Source organism: Vitis riparia, chromosome 7 (assembly GCF_004353265.1).
Source record: "Vitis riparia cultivar Riparia Gloire de Montpellier isolate 1030 chromosome 7, EGFV_Vit.rip_1.0, whole genome shotgun sequence".
Lineage (NCBI taxonomy): Eukaryota > Viridiplantae > Streptophyta > Magnoliopsida > Vitales > Vitaceae > Vitis > Vitis riparia.
In genome coordinates, this window is record NC_048437.1 from 7,161,423 (window position 1) to 7,184,255 (window position 22,833).

General features: G+C 35.2%; 2 protein-coding genes across 10 annotated transcripts; one reads left to right on the forward strand and one right to left on the reverse strand.

Moving 5' to 3' along the window:
- The first annotated feature begins 93 nt into the window (after positions 1 to 93).
- Positions 94 to 8,731, forward strand: LOC117918319 (magnesium-transporting ATPase, P-type 1-like). 2 transcript variants are annotated; one of them, XM_034834874.1, is made up of 9 exons: positions 94 to 495; positions 593 to 709; positions 2,916 to 3,142; positions 3,224 to 3,435; positions 3,554 to 3,656; positions 4,290 to 4,451; positions 4,554 to 4,660; positions 4,983 to 5,481; positions 7,372 to 8,731. In XM_034834874.1, the coding sequence occupies exons 1-9, from the start codon at positions 336 to 338 to the stop codon at positions 8,518 to 8,520; spliced, it is 2,736 nt and encodes a 911-aa protein (XP_034690765.1). In that variant the 5' UTR covers positions 94 to 335; the 3' UTR covers positions 8,521 to 8,731. The 2 variants fall into 2 exon arrangements, with proteins under 2 accessions (XP_034690765.1, XP_034690764.1); XM_034834873.1 differs by having other exon boundaries at positions 97 to 495; positions 4,290 to 4,660.
- On the reverse strand, positions 8,560 to 16,163 carry LOC117918320 (probable glucan 1,3-beta-glucosidase A). Of its 8 annotated transcripts, none has more exons than XM_034834883.1 (11): positions 15,871 to 16,163; positions 15,282 to 15,401; positions 14,904 to 15,019; positions 14,681 to 14,800; positions 12,690 to 12,875; positions 11,933 to 12,091; positions 10,881 to 11,050; positions 10,635 to 10,790; positions 9,437 to 9,789; positions 9,050 to 9,229; positions 8,560 to 8,904 (listed from the first exon to the last, which is right to left on the reverse strand). In XM_034834883.1, the coding sequence occupies exons 2-11, from the start codon at positions 15,373 to 15,375 to the stop codon at positions 8,819 to 8,821; spliced, it is 1,620 nt and encodes a 539-aa protein (XP_034690774.1). In that variant the 5' UTR covers positions 15,376 to 15,401; positions 15,871 to 16,163; the 3' UTR covers positions 8,560 to 8,818. The 8 variants fall into 8 exon arrangements, with proteins under 8 accessions (XP_034690774.1, XP_034690768.1, XP_034690769.1 ...); XM_034834877.1 differs by having other exon boundaries at positions 15,282 to 15,397; positions 15,807 to 16,163; XM_034834878.1 differs by having other exon boundaries at positions 15,807 to 16,163.
- Positions 16,164 to 22,833: the final 6,670 nt, after the last annotated feature.

A 22,833-nucleotide genomic window follows, 5' to 3' on the forward strand; every position in this document is an offset into this window, starting at 1 on the left:
TTTGTGGTACATGAACCGGCTGAGTTTCAAACCCAAAAACTATCTTGAACCCGGTTCGGGAGTAGCAATTTGAGAGGTGGGAAGCACGATCTGCAATTCTTCACAAACTATACCTAACGGTCATTTGAAAGGTGGTTAGTGGGAAGGAAAGACTTGGAGAGTATGGGAAAGCGAGAGAAATTCAACGAGTCCATGAAAAAAGTAATTTATTTTCTATCTAAAACCCTCTCTTCCTACCTCTCTTTCAAACCCTTTAACCCCATGAATGCATTCTGTGGTTCATTTCCTCTCTTATCTCGGTGTCATAGTAGTTCTCAATCATTACCGTTGCTATTATGGCAACTCCCAGATTTTTCAATTTTTTCAATGGAAATTCCCATCAAAACTCCTCATCTTCCAACCCCATTCGCGAACATCTTGTGACGAGGCCTGATGATCTTAAACATGGATTCGCCAATTCGGTTTCAGTTTTTTTGCAGCGATTCATGTCCGGAAGTAAGTCTCAAATCCTCCATTTTTTTAAAAACATTTTTGGTTTGGTTTTTGGAGATGTGCTTGATGTGGGTCTTTCGTTTTTCTTGGAAATGCGTAGAGAAAATAGATGGAGGATCACGGACAGAGGAAGAAGAGAAGGTCTACTCTTGGTTATATGCATTGGCCAAGTCGGACAAGGACTTGGTGTTTGAGTATGTTCGATCGACTGAAAGGGGTCAGTGTATAATCTCTTTTTCGTGTGATTCCATTACTTTGGGAATGTAATTGTTTTGGCTTCAGAAATTTCGAATATCTTACATTAATGGAAGTATGATTACGTGTTTGATGAAATGTCTAGGAGAAGACAGACAGATTAATTTTTGGTTGATCTGGCGTATTAGCGTATAATATAAATTAGTGAGACAAGAACTCCATTTCAAAATTTTCCCCTTTTCCATGATAGCGTAGAAAGTCGGGGGAAAGTGATTCCTTCAAAATTTAATTTTTTTTCCCTATCTTTTTCTTGAACAACAAAAGAAAACTGTATAATTTTTCCTTTCCTTCTCTTTTCCTATCAATTTTCTTTCCGTCAAACGTTTTTTGCAAACTAAATATAGGTTATGTTTAAGTTTCGGAATGTACCGAGGAAAAGGGAAAAAAAAAATACTAAAGAAAATGATTTCGTCATGTTTGGTTTACCGTGAAAAATATGAACAACGAAAATCAAATATGATTGAAATACTTTAAACCTATTTTCTATGTTTTAAAAATAACTTTCATCTTTGTGTAATTATTTTTTAAAATAACTGTTAGAAAACAATTGAAAACAACTAAAAAATGTTATCTGAAAATACTTTATTTTTGTTTTAAGAATAGAAAATTGTTGTTTGTTTTCTGGTTACCAAACGTGTTTTTTTTTTTTGGAGAATAAAAATCTGTTTTTGAAAATAGTTTTCAAACAACTCCTAAGATTCCTTTGTGGTTTTCTTATTCCTAATACATTCTAAGAGCCAAACAAAGTATTAATGAAATTTCATTTCCTAATTTCTTTCAGCATACAATAATCTAAAACAATTTATTGAGCTCAAATCTTTGAAAGAATAGTAGATTGACTATTACTTTTGAAAAATAAAAATAGGCTAAAATTCAATAATTTACCACACATCCTATTTCTTTCACCTTTCATGATAGGAAATGTCAAGTGTTGTATTTACCTCCTTAAATTAAGATGATTTTTTTTTTTCTAGTGAATTGCGGACAATCTTGCCAATTAATAAAATAAAATAAAATTTGAACTAAGTTTAAATGATTATAATAAAGATCTTATAGATTAATGAAAGACCTTGAGTACAACCTTGTTGGTGCTTTATCTATTATTAAATAAGTGGGCTAGGGTCTATCTTTTAGGGTTAAGGAGAGGAATAAATGATGAAGTTTATGGTTGCAAAAAATAAAATAAGAAAATATAGAAAAGAAGAGAAGAAGAAAAAGAGACAAAAACCTAGAGTCTCACTAAATAAATATTTACAGAACTCTTGATTTTTGTTGTGTACATATAAGACATTTATAGAACCGATAATCTAAAATTCTATATATAACATAGATGAAGCCTAAGCATTTAAATAAAATAATTTGGATTTCTTCTCAATGAAATGCCTACCATTTAAAAAAAAGACAGGAAATAAAAGAAGAAATACATATGATGTAAATGCAAGATTCCTATTTGGAATATGATTTTATCTCATATGACATGAAATGGGTATCAAGTGGTGAAGGGATTTTATTGGTCTTGTAAAAAGTTTCTCCAATTACACAAGACTTGATGAGAAAATATTAGAAGATAAACATGGCAATTGATTAAGAGGTCAGTGTACAAATAAGCTATTACTAACATGAAATCTCTTTAGGACTACCCCAACTTAGGTCAAGAGTGAGTGAGTTTCTTAACATCCATATGCTTGTTTGTTAGTGGAAAGGAGATTGATTTCGGTTTTCAAACTCATAAAAAATAAAAATTATGCAAAAAACATGTTTGGTAGCATGTTCTGGAAAAAATTTTTGTTAACAGTTTATGAAAATGAGTCATCCTTAGAAAAACGTAGAAATATTGTTTTCTTTGTTAAAAAGTATGAACACTTTAACAATTGGACATCATCTAAAAGAACAAGTAGTTTTTTAACATGCTCATTATTTTCATTTCCCAAAATGAGAATATTTTTCCAAAAACCATTTTTATTTTCATCACTTGAGAGGCACTGGACCTTTCTGTTTGTAATGGAAATTGAATTGAATTTTTTTTTTCTTCTTCGTTCACATTTACCTAGCATGTCATTGTGTTTTGCAACAATCTTACAATTCAGTGAACAAATTGACCCTTTCAGCCTCAACCTATGTACTTGTTTCAATTATCAGATTACTTTACTCCCTTTGCTTTCATGCAGGCCTGAGCTTCACCGAAGCAGAGAGGAGATTGAAGGAAAATGGTCCAAATGTTCCTGTTGAGTATCGTTTCCCCTCCTGGTGGCATCTTCTGTGGACTGCTTTCTTTCATCCATTCAATATCATTCTGATCGTCTTGTCAGCACTCTCATACTTAGCCAGTGACAATCCAAATGGATGCATCATGCTCGTACTGGTTTTTATAAGTGTTTCCCTCCGATTCTACCAGGTATATGTTGCTTTATTTGTTCTATCAAACTGGTATCACAGTTTTTCATTTGGCCCTTAATGGTTTTCCTGTGTCTTCCAGGAATACGGTAGTTCGAAAGCGGCCATGAAGCTTTCAGAATTAGTAAGATGCCCAGTTAAAGTTCAAAGGTGTGCAGGTAGAGTTGTTCAGACTGAATTAATAGTTCAAGTTGATCAAAGAGATATTGTTCCTGGGGACATTATCATTTTTGAACCTGGTGATCTTTTTCCTGGTGATGTTCGGCTATTGACTTCAAAACACCTGGTTGTGAGGTATGTTACCTGGAACACTTATTCAATTTATGGCTCAGGATTAGTGAGTTCTTTCATGCTATCTATTCCTTCCTCTACAGCCAATTATAGAACACGTGACTTCCTGCTTCTTGAACAGCCAGTCCTCACTAACAGGGGAGTCTGGAGTAACTGAGAAAACAGCTGACATCAAAGAAGATCCGAGCACTCCTTTGCTAGATTTAAAGAATATTTGTTTTATGGTAGGTATAGACATTGCTAGTCCTTCTGTTTGATACATATGATATAGCTTTTGTATTATATTGACAATATTTGAGTAAGCCTCATATAGAAAAGTGACCATTAGGCAATGTTAATGGTATCTGATGATTTGGGATCAATTGAAAATTTATTGTGAATAAGTTGGGATAATTCACAATGCATGTCAACAGAAAGAAGCACTTATAGTCTTTAACAACTGACGATCATAATTCAGTGAATTTCACAAATTATTCTGGAGTTGTTTGTATCATTTAGGATATCCATGATATATTCATAAGTAATTAAAATTGGGTTTTTTTTTTTTTTTTTTTTTTTTTTTTTTTTTTTTTTTCCAGTAAGACCTCCCACATTGTCCATGACAACAAATAACATGTTGGAGATATTTTATGTAGGAAAATGTCCAGGTTAAGATCATATTACTGAAAAAGCTCCTTCCCCTTCAGATTTTAAAATCATTTACAAATTATTTTCATGCTTTCACAGTCTTATGTGATTAGGCTTTCACCTCTTTTCTTGAAGCATTTCCAAGACAACAACATCAGTAATTTTCTTTATATGCCATTATCATGTCAAACACAGATATATGATTCATTTTTTGTGATTCCATATTTCAGGGAACGAGTGTGGTGTCAGGTTGTGGAACTGGTCTAATTGTTTCAACTGGATCCAAGACTTACATGAGCACCATGTTTTCAAATATAGGGAAGCAAAAGCCACTGGATTACTTTGAGAAAGGAGTTCGGCGTATATCTTATGTGCTGATTGCTGTCATGCTCGTAGTAGTCACTGCCATAGTTTTAACTTGTTATTTTACATCTTATGATTTGAGTCAAAGCATTCTTTTTGGAATCTCAGTTGCATGTGCACTTACACCTCAGATGCTTCCACTCATAGTAAATACAAGTCTTGCGAAAGGAGCACTTGCTATGGCTAGAGATAGATGTATTGTCAAAAGCTTGACTGCCATAAGGGATATGGGATCCATGTAAGTTTAAATTGAGCTCATGAATGTTCTGGCGCATATATTACATCAATATATAACAAATTACCTGCCCTGAATTCTCTAGCTAATTAACTTCTGGGCAAATGGAGAAGTTCCCAGATTTTCACCATAGATTCAAGTTTTAATGATACAATTGAGGCAAAACTTTGCTTTAAATTTCTTATATTCACTTTTTCCTTTTAATCTTCAATTTTTGTTAAATCTTCAAGTAAGCAGAAACTATGCACTATTCCCTTTTCCTTCACACATTTAAAAATTTTTAAGCTAAACATTTATTCTCTTTTTCCCCCTTTTTTTGTTATAGGGATATCCTGTGCATTGACAAAACTGGTACGCTTACCATGAACCGTGCAATCATGGTTAATCATCTTGACAGTTGGGGTTTACCCAAAGAAAAGGTCTTGCGCTTTGCTTTCCTTAATGCTTACTTCAAGACTGAACAGAAGTATCCTCTTGATGATGCAATTTTGGCATATGTATATACAAATGGATATCGGTTCCAGCCGTCCAAGTGGAAAAAGATAGATGAGATTCCTTTTGATTTTACGCGGAGAAGAGTATCTGTTATCTTGGAAACAGAGTCGAATCCAAAAGAAGATTCCTACCAATCACTCGAGAGGTTTGTGGTAACCAAAGGAGCGCTAGAAGAAATAATAAACCTTTGTTGTTTTATTGATCATATTGATCAGGATGCAATCACAACTTTCTCCCTAGAAGATCAGCAGAGGATTCTAAATATGGGGGAGGAATTAAGCTATGAGGGATTACGTGTTATAGGAGTGGCAGTAAAGAGACTACAAAGGGTATGTGACCTATTTCAACTTTCTTATTTCTTATTTTTGTTTTTTTCTCATCTTTTCTGTCTTAGGTTCTAATTAGCTCTATACATTGTTGTTAAATCATTTTTCTTCAAATAGTTAATTTCTTTGGAATTTCATTGCTTACAGACCAGAAGCTGTTCATTAGATGGGTTGTCAATAGGCTAACATCTTTCCCTTCCTGCACTTACTACTGACCAAGTCTAGAAATCACCTTGGTGTCAACCGTAACTTGTATAATTTAAATTTAATGTATATTTGTAGTCAATATCTTGAAGCTAGAAGGGGTTAAGCACAAAACAATTTAGTGGAAAAGTTCATAGACTGACAACCTCTGGCTCCACGTAAACCAAAATCTATGTATGGGCATGTATATAAGCATCTAAATATATTTGATATATTTACAATTAGCACTTTTGACATATTTAGTTCAGTGCTTCATCATTTGCTTGACCTTCATTTGAATAGAAAGGTTCTTATAGATCTTAGTTTCTGATCAATACACATGGATTATCTTAAAGTGCTGTATTAACTAGAGACATAGGAGAGTAAGACAGCTTGCAAGAGTTAGAGCAGGAGCTGCCTGAGAGTTAAGAGCATGGACTTTAAAGAACCCCACAATGCCAAATATACTTGTTCAATCATGTATTTATGATAGTATGTTGGTTTGTTTTGATAAGTTAAATCATCCTCAAATATGAGAAGGTTTACAGATGCAACAAAGGTGGATTGTTCATGGTTCAATAATTTGTAATCTAAATTCTTGTCATGAAGTTTCAGATTCTATATCCCAACAGCCACTTCCTAAAGATTTTTGAACAACTTTTGGCTAAATGTGCTAGAGCTCTTGCATGCTGTCACAGGCACAAAATTCTTACACCAGTTTTTGTGTCTGTGCAGTGCTTAGAAGCTCTTTAAGCCAGCCCACAGAAGGCATAGGAAATTACAAGGCACCAACCCTAACTTGTATTTTTATTACCTTACTGAATAAGAATACAAGACAACTTTTAGCAAGACTCCCACAATCTCTTTAGTGAGTTCATGCTTATTATTAACTCTCTGCTCCTTGTTATAGAGTGGCACTGCTCCTTGTTATAGAGTGGCACTGCTCCTTGTTAGACTAGGAGTACACAATCCTAGTTCTACTTGGACTCTTGTTCATAGGTCATGGCATCAACCACTCCTACTTGAACTAGAGATGAGCAATCCTAATCCTACCCAAACTGCAATTACAATAGGAATCTGAACTCCTACTCATACTCGATTTGCAATCCCGTTTTGAGTCCAACTCTTCATGCTGCATTTGCGTGCCTCTCTATGCAGCTCGTGTGCATGCAAGTCCTTTCTTAGCCTGCATGTCTAGGTCTTCCATGTCAAGGCAACATGCTCTTGTATCTATCATGTTGCTGTAGTGGCACCATGCCCTGGCCAAGTCATCTCTTAGTGCAGCTACAAGTCATGCCATAGCACCTACGACTCCTCATCTCTGTGCACAAGGCATTGCGCCTTTGTGTCAAGCCTTAGGCATCCCATCTGAGTCTGCATCACTGCTGCTGCATCAATATGCCTCGTTCGAGTCCCTCTTGGTGCTGCAACATGCCATGGCATGGCATCCATGGCTCACCAAGCCGTCTCCTTGCATAAGGCACTGCTCCTCTTTGCCACCTTGTCATGTCATAGTTCACTCATCGGGCCAAGGTGCTGCCCCATGAGGCCTTGGTGCTGCATGGTCCATGTCAAGGGGCTAACATATACCATGCTCCCAAGTATATTTGAAAAACAACTTGGTACCAAACCTGCTAACTTGAGATGAGATAGAAACCAGTATAGAAAATTCATTAACAGTTACATTACGATTTTGTTTGTCTTTTGCAGAAAACAAGTGAAGGAAGCATAGATAGTGATGAGGCTATTGAATCTGAGATGATTTTCCTTGGCCTTATAACCTTCTTTGACCCACCCAAGGACTCAGCAAAGCAAGCTCTATGGCGACTGGCCGAGAAGGGAGTGAAAGCGAAAGTGTTAACAGGTGACTCACTGTCCCTAGCGGTAAAGGTTTGTCAGGAAGTTGGAATCAGAACCACCCATGTGATTACTGGACCTGATCTCGAGCTTCTTGATCAGGATTTGTTCCATGAGACCGTTAAAGGGGCAACAGTACTGGCTCGTCTCACCCCCACTCAGAAACTCAGGGTAGTACAGTCCTTGCAGATGGTTGGAAACCATGTTGTTGGGTTCCTGGGTGATGGAATAAACGACTCACTTGCATTGGACGCTGCCAATGTTGGTATATCAGTTGATTCTGGAGTCTCAGTTGCAAAAGACTTTGCTGATATTATATTACTAGAAAAGGACCTGAATGTACTTGTTGCTGGAGTTGAGCGGGGTCGACTCACCTTTGCAAACACTATGAAGTACATAAAAATGTCAGTTATTGCCAATGTGGGAAGTGTTCTTTCGATCCTCATTGCAACCCTGTTCCTTCGATATGAGCCATTGACTCCTAGGCAGCTCATCACTCAGAACTTCTTGTATAATTTTGGCCAGATCGTTATTCCTTGGGACAAGGTGGAAGAAGATTATGTGAAGACCCCACAGAGCTTTTCCAGGAAAGGCTTACCCATGTTCATTTTGTGGAATGCACCAGTGTGCACCCTCTGTGACTTAGTCACGCTTCTGTTTGTTTACTTCTATTATAGAGCCTACACTGCAAATGATGCTAGATTCTTCCATTCAGCTTGGTTCACTGAAGGGCTTCTCATGCAAACCCTAATTATACATTTGATTCGGACTGAGAAAATTCCCTTCATTCAAGAGGTTGCCTCCTGGCCTGTGATCTGTTCTACTGTCATTGTTTCTGCCATTGGAATCGCAATTCCCTTCACGCCTATTGGGAAAGTCATGGACTTTGTCCGGCTGCCATTTTCATATTATGGGTTTTTGGTTGTACTTTTCATTGGGTATTTTTCTGTTGGCCAGGTGGTTAAGAGAATCTACATTTTGATCTACCACAAATGGCTGTAAATAACATATTGAAGTCATGAGAAGAAAGTTTGCCAGAGATTCAAAAACAGGAGCAATTTTTTTCCTGTGCATATTATTTAGAGTAAATGTAACACAGCCTAAATTCTCTGAATGCTATCTTAGATCATTCACAATTTTCCTCTATCCTTTCTGCTCTAACAACATTACTTGTATCACTTGCAAATTTGTGGAATATTTGGGTGTGATGGTTGAACAACAACATAGAAAGGACATGGATGAGCCACATTTGTATCTCCCTCTTTAACTCTAGACCAGTACGCAACTTTGGTTGGATATTTCATACCATGTGATGCAGATAGAGATAGCCACACACTAATCCAAGTAACACTGCACTGTTAGACACTTGCCTGTTTGGTGAACTTCCTGCATGAAAATATAAGATGGCCATGGTTTATGAAGTACCATTAAACAGGAGAGAAGGTAGCCAAACTGTATTGACAACTCTATATGTGTGTGTGCATGTGCATTTTCAAATCAAATGAAGGAAAAGATGACTGTAGGCTTTTACCCAATTGGAGATAATTGTTCCGTATGTTCCATTCAAAATCCCAGTGCTTTCTATCATTTTTGAGTGTCCAATAAGCCCATCCAAAGGAAGCTGTATTATAAACCTCTAACTGGGTTCTTCCAAAATTTTGATAATCCATCTGAGTAGCATTTGCGACATTCCATTCGTTCACCCATTCCCCTGTAACCATGCCATTTTCAAGCATCAAAATTTGTAGTACTACTTGAATTTTCTAATCCACCTCTAGATAATAAGACTTTTATCAAATGCAAATCAGTGTTTTAAGTTTTGGCAATTATGACTAGGTTCAAATGTTAGAACTGAAGTGTAACAAACTTGAACAAACCAGTTTTTGAATGGAAGAAGACAGCATGGCAATTATCTTACCAATAAAAACCAGTGGACCATTTGCTCTGTTCAGAGCCTGTAATTGAGTTTCCCTGCTGTTGTAAATAAATTGGATATTGTCCAATGGGTTCATGTTAACAAAGAAATTGTCGAAGAGATTGTAGTAATGTAAATCTACTACCAGGTTGTAAGATCCTATGTCAGCCTGAAAAAGTTCCGATGGATCTGCAATGCCAATTCTTTGGCAAACTATCACATAAGCTTCTGAAGAATACTTTCGAACTATTTGATAGCCTTGCTTGTAATATGAAACTAAGAGGTCCAGTGAAACTGAGGCAGCAGATGGTTCATTTAAAAGCTCAATTCCCAGCAGAGTAGGATGTTTCCCATATCTGCAAAGGTCAAATTTTAGATCACCACCAACCAGTACATTAACTAAGGAATTGGTTTTGCTTCAGAAGTCACAAGTTGCAATGTCCAAAGGAAAAGGATTGAGATTGCTCCTAGATGAGTCTGTTTAAATTCATTCAACACTCATGTCACAGAAAATACCATAAGAGAGAGAATGCAAGATGCAGAAAATGAAGAGAATACTTAAAAAACAGTTAAAAGAAACATGCTACACACACACACACACACACACACACATATATAAGATTAATGCCTTTGATGGAAAAGCTACAATTATAGATGCTAGTAGAAGAGGGAGCTGGAGCAATGCTGCAATGGCAATGAAGCAGGGTAACTCTAGGAGCAGCATAAACTTCACTTAATCTTGTAGGTCTAGCATGTGAATGACGATGTGTGTTTGGGATCTGAGAAAAATCAACTGAACAGTTTTTTGGAGCAATTTGATGGAGATTCAGTTTGGTGATTGTTTTTATTTTTTATTTTTTATTTCTGTAAAACACTTATTGAAATCATCCATTTTTTGCATTTCAATGATGGAAGATCATTGATCTAATAGTGATATGTTCAAATGCCATGGAATCAGAAGCATCATTTCTATTTCATATGGTATGCAAACAAACCATAATAACAATATTAGGCTCCCCAGCTGCAAGCCAACAATACCATCCTAATCCTAATCCATGTTGGCCAAGGCAAGTATGTAACTGCCCTTTAGAAGCAAGAGGATGCCCCATGTTAATCCAACACTGGCAGGACACATGCAAATTGGCAAATTTGTAACGAGTAACTGGTATCTTAACCCTTTAATAACTGGTCTAGAATGTACCTGGAAGCTAAAAATTCTATCACATCCAATGTTTGTGAAATGTAACTTGCAGATGTGGGCCAGCCAGATGAACCATCTCTACTAGCACTATGTTCCATCCCATTCTGGGAGCCAGGAGCCGCATGCAGGTCAATTATGCACCTTATATTATAGGCTCTGTGCAACAGTTTTTCAGATACATATCAAAAGGATGCAAATTTAAAGTCCCAACAGTGAAAACAGAAACAGGTTCAAAACAAGACCTACTGCGCCCATGAGAATGCATTATCCAGAGCTTCCAAAGTTCCCCCAATAAAAGGAGCCGGTGGATTAGGATCAAAAGCAATCCACCAACCAACAGGAATCCTCACAGTATTTATTCCATGTCTATACAGAAAAATGAAATCTTCTATAGTGATAAAGCTGTTTCTATGTCTCTGCAGTTTTCAAAAGGCCAATACATATCAAATAAACAAGATACTGAGATTCATGGAGAAACCTGTTCTACAATCTAGCAAAAATAGCTCAACTTCTGAAAATCACAAAGTGATATCCAAAATCTTATGCTAACTGGCTAAGATATATGGTTCATGCTTGACATATAGTTCAATCAACAAATCATGATGACAATATTCACAAGTGGGTTAAAATAAGAACATTGGAGGATGCCAAAACTATATCACAAAGTAAAGCTCATATACCAACTATGTGTGGACACAGGTTTGGGGATGGACACAATACTGACAAGCCAGGAGTTTTTGTTGCTTAAAGTGCCCCCAAAGAAACCTTTCTGCAGAAAATTAAAAATGTTTTGCAAACATACAAGTAAAATTAGTCGGGGAAAAATACTTTGTTGAGTTTGAGTTGTAGATACAATATTACATTTAAGCATCACCTCTTGGCAATTGTGTTTTTTTTATAGGTAAATTTTTGTTCCTATTGGGACTTGAACCTGGAACCTCCAACAAACCCTCCCCATCCCTTTACTGCTTGAGCTAGGCCTCAAGGGCATCACCTCTTAGCAATTGTTGATACTCAATAGAGTTAGATATCAAAACATTACATCATATTAAATTATACAGCATAAAACAAAGGCAAAACATGCTCTGGGCTCCAGATTCCTTAACACTATTTTGGGTTGTTTTTTTCTTTGCCAAACCTGTTATATCCTAAAGTCCATAACCCATAAATTATGCAATATGAGTTCATCCAATAAATTCTGTTAAAGGTGCTATCCAATATAATTGGTCAAGAAGTTTGAGAAAAAAAAAAAAAAGAAAAAATAAATAAAAGAAGTCAAACAGGAAATTTGGAGCTACCTTAAGAACTTCTTTGGCTTTATCATGTCCATACCCATTTGCAAGCTGGTAATCACCATGTATGTTATTTGCTACAATTGTCATTTCAAATGTGGCTGCATTATCATCCCATCCTGGCATCCCTGGATAGTCTGCTGAGAGCTGATTAGCTAGTGTAGCCTAGACAAGTGAAGTATAAGACTATCATGTTTTAGTATTAGAAAATAAAAGAGGGGACCTTGAAGAGATATTAAGAAAATGTCATCTAGGAGGATATTTGGTAAGTTTGGTAATGGAATAGTGGGTGGGTGACTGGGTATTCAAACAAGCATTTATACCAGTATTTGATGACAGCAAGCTAAACAAAAACTCAAACAATCTGAGATTGTAACCAACTTAATTACTTGCATAACATTGGACAACTGGATTAAGTTTTTTAATTTTCCCTCAACTATTCCTAAACTATTCCTGAAATTCTAGAATAATCCTGAAATTATTACTGACTACTCAACTTCCAGCACTATTCTTAAATAATTCACAAAGGCAGATAGGTGCCAAAATCTGCTGGTCTTGCTGTGGGCAATCAGAGATATTGACAATGGAACCATAGAGAAGCCAAAACAATGGATGACTGAAAATGTTCAACCTGAGCTCTAAGAATGGTAGTCATGCCACACTGCACGCATGACAAGTTTGCCATTACACCATTATTGACTGTCTACCCAACTAAAGTGAGTAAATTAAATTCTGAAATAGTAAAGTAAGCGATTGAATACACCTGCAGATAGTTCCCATTCTTCAGTTTGATGTGAACTCTGTTGTCATAATTTCTTTCAACATAAAATGTTTCCTTTATTGACGATGATCCTGCCATTGCAGAGACAGAGCCTCCCTCACCATTGCATGTTAAAAACTGCCCTTGAGAAGTGCGGAACTGAAACTCTGAATCAGAAACCCTCCATAACTGCAGGACACTAATGAAATAATTAATTTCCATACATCACAAGAATTTGTAATATCAAATAGCCTACCTTTGATTCATTAGATTATGACACCCTGTTTGGTGCACCTAATGAGATAACTGTATTTGTTTAATAGATACAAGTCTAAAAGTTAATCCTTAGAATAAATGCAGTTATTATCATCATCCTGCATGTGCTTCAGGCAAAGACAACAAGGTCTGAACTTAAGAACTAGATTAATAACAATGATTCCAACCAAGACACCACTAACACATTGAATAACCAGCACAATGCACAATTAACCGAGAACCTAGAAATTCTACGATTCAATTTCTAAATAAGCATTCTACACTAATTTCTGGAAATAACAGTCTCTTGATTTAATATCCAACTCCCCCTCCAGGAAGCAAGGAAAATGGAAGGGAAAAAAGAAGGGAAAAAGAACACAAGCTGATGTTTGAAAATATATCATAAGCAATTTTGTTTCACAAGAAAACAAGTTTATTTCATCCTTTTTATAAGCAGCACCTTCATAAAATCACCAATAACTAAATTTTTTTCTATTTAAGTCATGATGAGCAATTGTTGTATGTCCCATTAACAAAGCGCATCATCCAACTTAAGGTTGTTGACCATGTGAAAAATGAAGTCAAAAGCATTTCAATGCTAATTTGCCTTAGTTTATGATAGTGTGTATTATCTAGCAGAGGAACAAGTCTCAGACAGATACAGCCTTAGGACAGAAATTTCTCATGGTAGTTTTCTTCCTTTCCTTTTCATTAACTAGATCTAAACACAGCAATTTCAGGTTTGCTTAGCATTGGTAAGAATGCTGCCACTAGATCTAAACTGAACACAATACCACATGTTTCCTTGCATTATTAAATGATCACTCACATGCCTCACATGACTCAACCACCTAATGAACTTTGAATATAGAAATCAGAAATAATATATTCAACATCCTCATGAATAATGCTTGAGAAGAGTGCAGCACACTCTTTGGATCATTTCGATGTGTAAACTGTTGCTCGATCTTTTGACATCACTTCAATTTTTTTGCTTTGAAAGAAGGCCATAAAATTCTAAATATGGACCACAACAGTAGAACTCAAATTTTGCTAACCTCAACCAAGTTGTGCTTGTGTTTATTACCTCATTGCTTTACTTTTCAAGTCAAACTCAACCATGTAATAAAAGGAGTTTAAGAGTGTTTTCCCACGGTAGAGGCTAGAATTCAAGCATAATCTTTTAATACCACAAGTTAAAAGTTCTAATTTACCACATATCTTCAATTTCTAAAAGTGCCTATCAATATGTATATTCAATTTCTAGAAGTAGTTGCATAGACCTTCTCTTCCCCCAACATATATATATATATATTGCTGCTGGAAGCTTAAAATTTCAATTTCATGTTGCAGTAACAGGCTGGTAAAGAAATGTGTGAAGTTGAACTAATTCTGTTGTAAGAATGCATGTTAAAGTGTTCAATCAACTCCATTAGCAGTTAATTCATGTTGGAATGGATGAATTTCTTTACCTCCTTAAAATTGCAGCTACATACCTACACCTTGAATTAAAATGACTGGCCAAAGAGTTAAAACTACGAGAACTAGTCAAAAAGATTATCATAAATTTTTTGGTGAACAGGAAAAAAAAATTTAAATGAAAATATCTGATTATATAATCAAATCTACTAATTTAAAGAAACCACTTATTTATGACATAAAGTATCTTACACAGTAACATATAAAAATCAAGAGAAAAAAATTAAGACAAGCACATAACAATAGGTCAGACATCTAACCCTGAAGGTTTCCCATGAAGAAGGAACATCTTTGTCTACTGTAACACCCATGCCTCCTCCATTCTCTGCAGATACATACTTCTGCAACATCAGTGACTTGAATTGAACCTCTGTTCCATCCTAAATTTCCATAGCCAGAAAAGGGTTAGCCAGATCAGTCACCTAAATCATAAAAGAATGCCAAGCCAATGAAGCAGCACAATTAGGATAAAGGAAAGCTTACGAGCATGTCTCCATTTGGAATGCCATCAAACAATGAAGGTTTAATCCAGCCTTCCACAACCAGCCACCCTCCCAGGTTCACTCCTCTAACTTTTTCACCCCCTTGTACTAGGTCCACTTGAATCAAACAATAGAAAATGTTTTATAATTTGCAAATTGGGTTCTGTTTTCCCTTTTTTTTTTCATCCTCCAAATACACAGCATTTCAAGCAACAATCTAAAATCAAGAAAAAGGCGACAAGCAAAATAGAAATGCAGGTGCCCATTCCGATAAAAAAAATAATGGGTTCTTGTTCTTGTCGTTCCCACACTCGAATACATTGCATTTCCAAGAACCAAACGAAAAAAAAAATCAAGAAAAGGGAGTTATAGAATTTACCCGAGTATGAGAAAATAAGCCGACAACAGAGGAGAAATGCAAATACCCATTTGCGGAAAACGAGTTCCATGTAGAATGCAGGCGGCGGAAACATCAAGAAGGCGCAAATATAGAGTCTATCTACAACAAAAGAACAACCCAAATAAAGAAACTGAGATTGTTTGAAAACCCACTTGGGCGAATCTTAGTAATTCTTTCCTTATCACTCAAATTATTCCAAACATAAACAATTAAACAAGCATAAATATTTAGAGCTACCCTCTGCGATTATTACATCATTAATTAAATTGAGAAACCCAAGTGTAGAGTCGAGACAAGCTAAAACCCATTAAAATAAGAGCAGAAGAAAAGAACAATCTTATTTTTATTCCAACAATGCTTTAAAAAAAGGGTGGAAAGTTTTCACGTGTACGGCATTGAATGTGGATTGAAAAGGGAAGGAAAGGGCGACTTTGAGTGAAGATTTGGGATGCTGGGTCTTGATTGGTTGGATGAAGAAAAGGTTAGAAAGGTTAGAGAACGTGCCTTTAAGTAAAGAAATTGGGAAAGTATTCGAGATGACAATGGTTACAGTGCAACTCCACTGCACCTTATCTTCACGTTCGATCTTCCGGCTCCCACCACCTTCCTTTGCTAAATCTGGGTTCAGAGGAAACCGTCTACGACTTTCTTTTTCTTTTTCTAATTTCTTCTTCCTTGTATTATTTCCTCTCTCTTTTCTTTTCTCTTCTTTTCTTTTCTTCTATTTTCTCTTCATACATTTAAGAAAAGTATAGGTTGAAGATCACTGATAATCAAATTATTTAATCAACATGTTTTGATCTTCAGCTAACTCATGAAGATCTTCCTTCGTCTTTGAGAGAAAAATAATATACCCATTAAATCAAAGGGTGTAGCATCTTCATATTTGAACCAGTAAAGCCAAAAGTCTTATAAGAATACCAGCTGCTCGTTGGAGACAAAGCAAGTTAGAGGTACATTTCAACAGTCTGATAAATTCATTTTGAGATATTTTTACAGGCCGCTCAATATGGGCCTTAAATGTTTCCTAAACCAGAAGCCTGGCCCAAAATGAAGGCCTTTCCCAACGATATAAGAGACAGAGCCAGAGGATTTATCGTGAGACAACAATATGGCCTGGGCCTAGGCTTGACCTTGAGCTTGAGCCCACTTTACTTCTAACAGGCTCTCAAAGCACAGGATCAAGCGTGAGGCACTTTGAGAGAATGCCCACTCATCTTCTTTCCTTGGGTGACTTTGCTCTTTGCATACGTTTTGGGGGCTCTTTGTGCACACTCAACTCTTTTCTATACCTATAAACATGACTTTTATTCCAATAAAATTGTATTAGCACAAAAAATTATTGTGTAAGGACAATTTTCCAAGTTTGGCTTACTATTGAACTTTCAAGGCCAAATAAGTTAACAAGAGACTTTTATTGAATTAAGTGAGAAATTATACCGGGAATATTATATAACATTGATTAGACTATACTAATTTGACAAAACCCCTTTAACAAGGGAAGTCCCCCAAAAGCAATGTAGTAAATATTATTTTATAGTACTCTCATTTTTGTCTTTCAATTATGTAACTTCACAATAGCTATTAGAGTGTTTGACACTGAGGCTGATATACAAGTAACTCTCCGTTGATGTTGATGTATACACTGCGCGGTGCCACGCTAGTGGTTTTACTTTTACATACCTAATATGATATGACCCATATTAGATTAGCATCCCTACATGATTACTTGAGCAAGGATCCTATATTGAGGATCAAAATATTAATTAAACTTTTTTCCCACCGTTGAATTAGGATTGGATACTACTTACTTCTTTGATTCGTTGATTTAAACTCAACGGATGGGAATTTGTTATAAAGTATTACTCCATTGATGCCACCATTATTGACACGATAATACCTACCCCAATTAAAGCGATAGAAAGTTATTGTGATTGACATTGAAAATATAATTGTATTTTTATGATGAGATGTGTATGACTTTTTTTATTTTTTTATTTTTTTTATATCGAACTCTTCTGACATCAACTATTTGATAGTTAATTTGACTTAATTTGATGGACGTATATCATATCTTCTAATTCTACTCTTATATCTTGTTCTCCTTCGACATGACATTTTTATTTTCTATAAAAGCACCATTCTCATCATACAATTTATATATAAATTTAAGATCCAACAAAAATAATTAAAAATATAATCTTTTGAATATTGAGCTTTAATAAAAATGATACTTCAATATTAATTTATATATTAGAAAGTTTCTATTTAAGAAATAACTTCAATATAAATTAATTCACTAAAACTTGAAATTAAATAGAAGGTGTCATATGAGGAAATAAATTTACTTAAAAATGAAAAGTGAAATTAATTTTTAAATATATTTTTTTCAAAATATACAAACGGCTTAAATTTGTCAAATCCAATTGACAATTTTCCAAGTTTGGCTTAGTATTGGACTTTCAAGGGCAAATAAGTTAACAAGAGACTTTTATTGAATCAAGTAAGAGAAATTATACCGGGAATATTATGTAACATTGATTAGACTATACTGATTGACAAAATCCATTTAACACGGGAAGTCCCCCATATGCACTGCATGGTGCCACGATAGTGATTTTATGCACCTAACATGATATGACCCATATTAGAGGAAGCCTCCCTACATGACTACTTGAGCAAGGATCCTATATTGAGGATCAAAATATTAATTAAATTTTTTTCCTACCGTTGATTTAGGATTGGATACTACTCATTTCTTCGATTCATTGGTTTAAACCCGAGGGATAGGAATTTGTTATAAAGTATTACTCCATTCATGCCACCATTATTGACATGGTACTACCTACCCCAATTAATAGAAAGCTATTGTGATTGACAATGAAAATATAATTTTATGTTTTTGATGAGATGTTGTCTTTTCCTTTTTCTTTTTTTTTTTTCCTTTTTTTTTTTTTTTTATATATATATCTAACTCTTTTGACATTAACCATCTTATCGTTAATTTGACTTAATTTGATGGACGTATATCATATCTTCAAATTCTACTTTTATATTTTACTCTCCTTCAGCCATTGACATTTTTATTTTCTATAAAAGCACCATTCTCATCATACAACTTATAATTACTATCATATGGTCTAAATTTTTTCATTTGTTACTTTCCTCTCTAGTCCATATCTAACCTCGCATGACCTAGATATTACTTCCTAACATACCATTTTATGAATTTAACAAAGATATAATATATGTATTAATTTTTTTAAAATTTTTATTAACTTAATTTACGATAAAGTTGTTTGATAAGAAAAGAAGTATATTTATTAGTTATGATGTAATTTTTACATTGAAAATATCTTTGAAAGGAAAAACTTTATATGAAAATTAATTTAAAATTTATATTTTCTCATGGTCTAAGGGTTATTACTTTATACCATAAAATAAATAGTAACTTTTCTTCCACAAAATTTTATTTATTTTATTATTTTATAAAATAATTTAAAAAATTATATAATTGTTATTTAAAAAAAAAATTATTCAAGGGGCCTTTGCATGTGTTGGTGCCCTATTGGTTTAAAAAGGTGGGTATGATATCAAAAAGTGATTTTCTGTAGTATAATTTTTTGATATCTTAGCATAATATGATATGGAGAATTAATAACTCTCATTTAAAAAAAAAAAAAAAAAGGAAAAAATACTTATCAACAAAGATGTAATTTTTACATTGAAAATATCTTTAAAAGGAAAAACTTTAATACAAAAATTCATTTTTCAAATAATTACTTAAAAATATAAATAAATTATTTTTTAAAGAAATAATTTTAATATAAATTTAAGATCCTACAAAAATAATTAAAAATATAATCTTTTGAATATTGAACTTTAATAGAAATGATACTTCAATATTAATTTATATATTACAAAGTTTCTATTTAAGAAATAACTTCAATATAAATTAATTCACTAAAACTTGAAAATTAAATAGAAGGTGTCATATCAGGAAATGAATTTATTTAAAAATAAAAAGTGAAATTAATTTTTAAATATATTTTTTTCAAAATATACAAACGGCTTAAATTTGTCAAATCCAATTGACAATAAGGAAGTCATCCGCACAGGGTATTCAGGGTCAATTCACAAGGGTGGGGACATGGGATGGGACATGGATTTGTCAGTGGTCACATCCACAAGCCCCACAAGTGCCATCCAATTCACAGCCCTCGTGTAAACTAGACTTTGGGTACTAATTTCACAGTCAGTCGTAAGTCGTAAGTCGTAACTGTTTCAGGGTTTGTTTGGAATTTGGGTTCGGATATATAATTAAATAAAATATAGATTTTAAGCGTATTTAAATTAAATAATTTTATTTTTTAAAATTAATTTGAAACTGTATTTTGAATTCCAAGTGTAGACTTTGAAAAAGTGCCATTCCATGCATTTGAAGTTTCATAGGTACCACTCCCGAGCATTAGAGATTTTTCATTAAAATCGAACTCATCCAATGCTGTCGCGAGATCATAATCATGAATCATCTTGATCTCCACCATCCCACCACGCACCACCACCGGCTGAATGACAGTAGTGAGTGTGGTGGGCGAGGACGATATTTCCCACCTGCGACGGACAATGAGTGGAGCAATCGATCCTGTTATTAATTCAAGTGATGCGTGATGTGTCAGTATGGTACAATACATGAATGGTGGGGAATTTTCGATTAGATGCTTGTCCAAGCGAGCGAGACAAACCCATATGTCCTGGGGATGGATGGTTGGGTGTGACGCAAGACACCCATCCATGCAAAAAAATCATCACTCTTATACGTGACTGCTACCATCACATGGGATGACCGATGACCTTCCATCTCATGCAAGCTTAAAGGGGGGTCGGTTCCGGAAAAGATTGCCAATCTGATTCTCCTTTTGCTACTCAGACCCTCTGCCTTCCATTGATTGAAACCATTCACTTTCAGACATAATAAACAAGCTGATTGAATATATGGCAATGACAAGGACGGATGAGCCTTCTCTTTGACCTCATACTTTCTCTCTACAATGAGAAATTCTCATTGGTGCGTGACTCCTGATCCCTGATCCCTGATCTCCCTCAAGGTTAAAGTAAAGTAAAAGGTCTTCCCCAAAACTGGCAGAATATGTATTCTTCAGTCCTCTCTTTTTTTTCTTTTTTGATTGCCCTACCCTACCTATTTCACCTATCTCCATATATATAGGGATATGCTATTATTAACTAATCATCTAATATTCTAATTCAACCTTAGGATTAAACTCTGAAATGCCCATGTAACTTTCTTCTCCTTTGGACTGATGCTGGGAAAAAGCTTTGATGATGATCTTGAAAGGACTTGACGGATTTTGCCCTGTAGGGCAAGCGAAGAAGCACCGGTTCAAGGCAAGGATGCGACCACATATATATATTTGGTACAAATGGTTTTTATATTTGTATGTACATGTATGTATATCTTACTCTTCCTCTCCTCCCACTCTTTCCTGATTCCGAACAATGGAATGCACAATCCGATGCACTTTTTGGGGGAGCTTTGGGTCTTACAACAAGCAATTGAACATCAGAGAGACTTGGCATGACGTACTCATACATAGTGGGATAATTGTCGGAATGTGATGACCACACCACGCATTCTTTTGCATTCTCTTGATATTAGCGTGTTGTTTTCAGAATTCAAAGGAAAACCCATCACCATTTTTTACAGTTATCGACAGGAATATTCTTTTTCTCTCCCTCCAACAACCATTATTTTCATGTAAACACAGTAGAGACTGAGTCCCCAGCCACCCATTTTCCCTCTCCCCAAACATGCAACCATCACACTTATTATACACACACATAAATGTACAACTAGACAAAACTATGTGAGACTGATTTCAGTTTACCACGTTTATATTAATACACAGTCTGAAGCATGAGGACGGACGCGTTGCTTTCAATATCTGTATGAATACGTGCAAGTGTACTTTTTTTATGCTCCTCTTGCCCAATCCCTTCACACTCTTACAAATTAAGTCTGAAGCATGAGGACGGACACCTTTCATAGACTTAAGATTCTTTCAAGTAGCGACAAACCAATGGAAGAAAAAAAAATAAAGTAGGTACCCGGAATCTAAGGTCCGCATTCTACGGTTTGCTCTATCATAGAATAAACCCATTTGCTTATTCATCAACTTTATTTCCAATATTTTTGAAACAATTCCATAGTTTTGCTAATATCATCACAGACAGGAAGAAATTTGTTTGTAATCGCATAAAAATTAATGATCTACTGCTGTAAAGAGTTGTTTGGGTAATTAATTTAACCAAGCCGGCCTACAAGCATGAAGCACCCCGTTGAAAAATATGGCCTCGAGGGTGTGTTGTGCTTTGAGTTTCACATGTCTAGGATAGGACATCAATGGTCAATGACATTTTAAATCAATTTAATATTAAGCTGGGGTTTAGTCTGGATCTTATTAGGTTGTCCCCAGAGATTAATTAGCTGTGATCTTAAAAGACCCTCCACGGGTGCAAAGGGGCTTTGGTACGAGACAAAAAACTAAAGAGACGACTAACATAGAGCGTACTCATTAATTGTTGCCTCCTCTAAAGGTAAGAGCGTGGTCTAAAATCCCTGGAAATCCTTTGCCTTTTCTTGATTGGAAAACTTACAAAGAACAGCGATTTTCTCATTTGATTGTGCTTTCTCTAATAATTGAGTGTATGCTGGGAGGAAACTTCTCCAGTAAAATCATTCCTAATCATTGCCCGAGCATTAAACTACAAATCACATAATGCGGCCGATCCATTTTCTATGAGATGTCTCCAGAGTCCAAACGCCTTCAATGAGGAGACTTGTACGAAAGCGCAACTGTTAAATAATGGAAATAATTTTGCTTCAAGGACTACAATCTCCCAAATCGATCCTATATCAAATGGGAGTCGAATCAGTTGATGCAATTTCTCAGATTTATCCAAGTGATCAATAGGCACCTGTGAAGGACATACCCATTAGTAAACGCGTCTAGGCTGTAAGCTGGCGTAACCTGTCGTCTTCTACAGTAGCTTTGACTGGTAACTTGTTTAGGAGAATAATTGAAATACTTAAAAATATTAGCAAGTATGGACTGGACGTTTCAGAAGTTTGCGGAGGATGAATTAACGCAAATCAACTGGGGCTTTTCTAAAGACTTTGTCGACTTCGTACCTTTAAAAAATAATAACATAAGTGATTCATTCAAAGGAGTATCAGTTAGGTGTGATTTGTTTATTTAGTGTACGTTTTGCATCAAGACCCATCAATGATGGTACGCTATTTATTTGTTTACTTTTTTGCTACCCAAAAATAGACCCCCCCGCGCCCGCCCATTTTTTTTGTCCTTCTAATTTCAACTTCATTAAACTTCATGCCACCACAGTAATTTGAGTCCTTTTTAAAAATAATTAAAGACTCTATAGTTTCTTCTTGATATACCTTCCACACTAAATATATTTATTAAATAATAAAATAAAAAGTATCAATTATTTT

Bases quoted from the DNA above. Each gene is read 5' to 3' on its own strand.
- LOC117918319 (XM_034834873.1), top strand. From the start codon at position 336: ATGGCAACTCCCAGATTTTTCAATTTTTTCAATGGAAATTCCCATCAA. The intron at 496-592 runs GTAAGTCTCAAA...GGAAATGCGTAG, and splicing joins GCAGCGATTCATGTCCGGAA to AGAAAATAGATGGAGGATCA. The intron at 5,482-7,371 runs GTATGTGACCTA...TGTCTTTTGCAG, and splicing joins CAGTAAAGAGACTACAAAGG to AAAACAAGTGAAGGAAGCAT.
- LOC117918320 (XM_034834876.1), bottom strand. The intron at 10,791-10,880 runs GTAGGTCTTGTT...ACTGTTGCACAG, and splicing joins AATGCATTCTCATGGGCGCA to AGCCTATAATATAAGGTGCA. The intron at 9,790-10,634 runs GTACATTCTAGA...TGACCTTTGCAG, and splicing joins ATAGAATTTTTAGCTTCCAG to ATATGGGAAACATCCTACTC.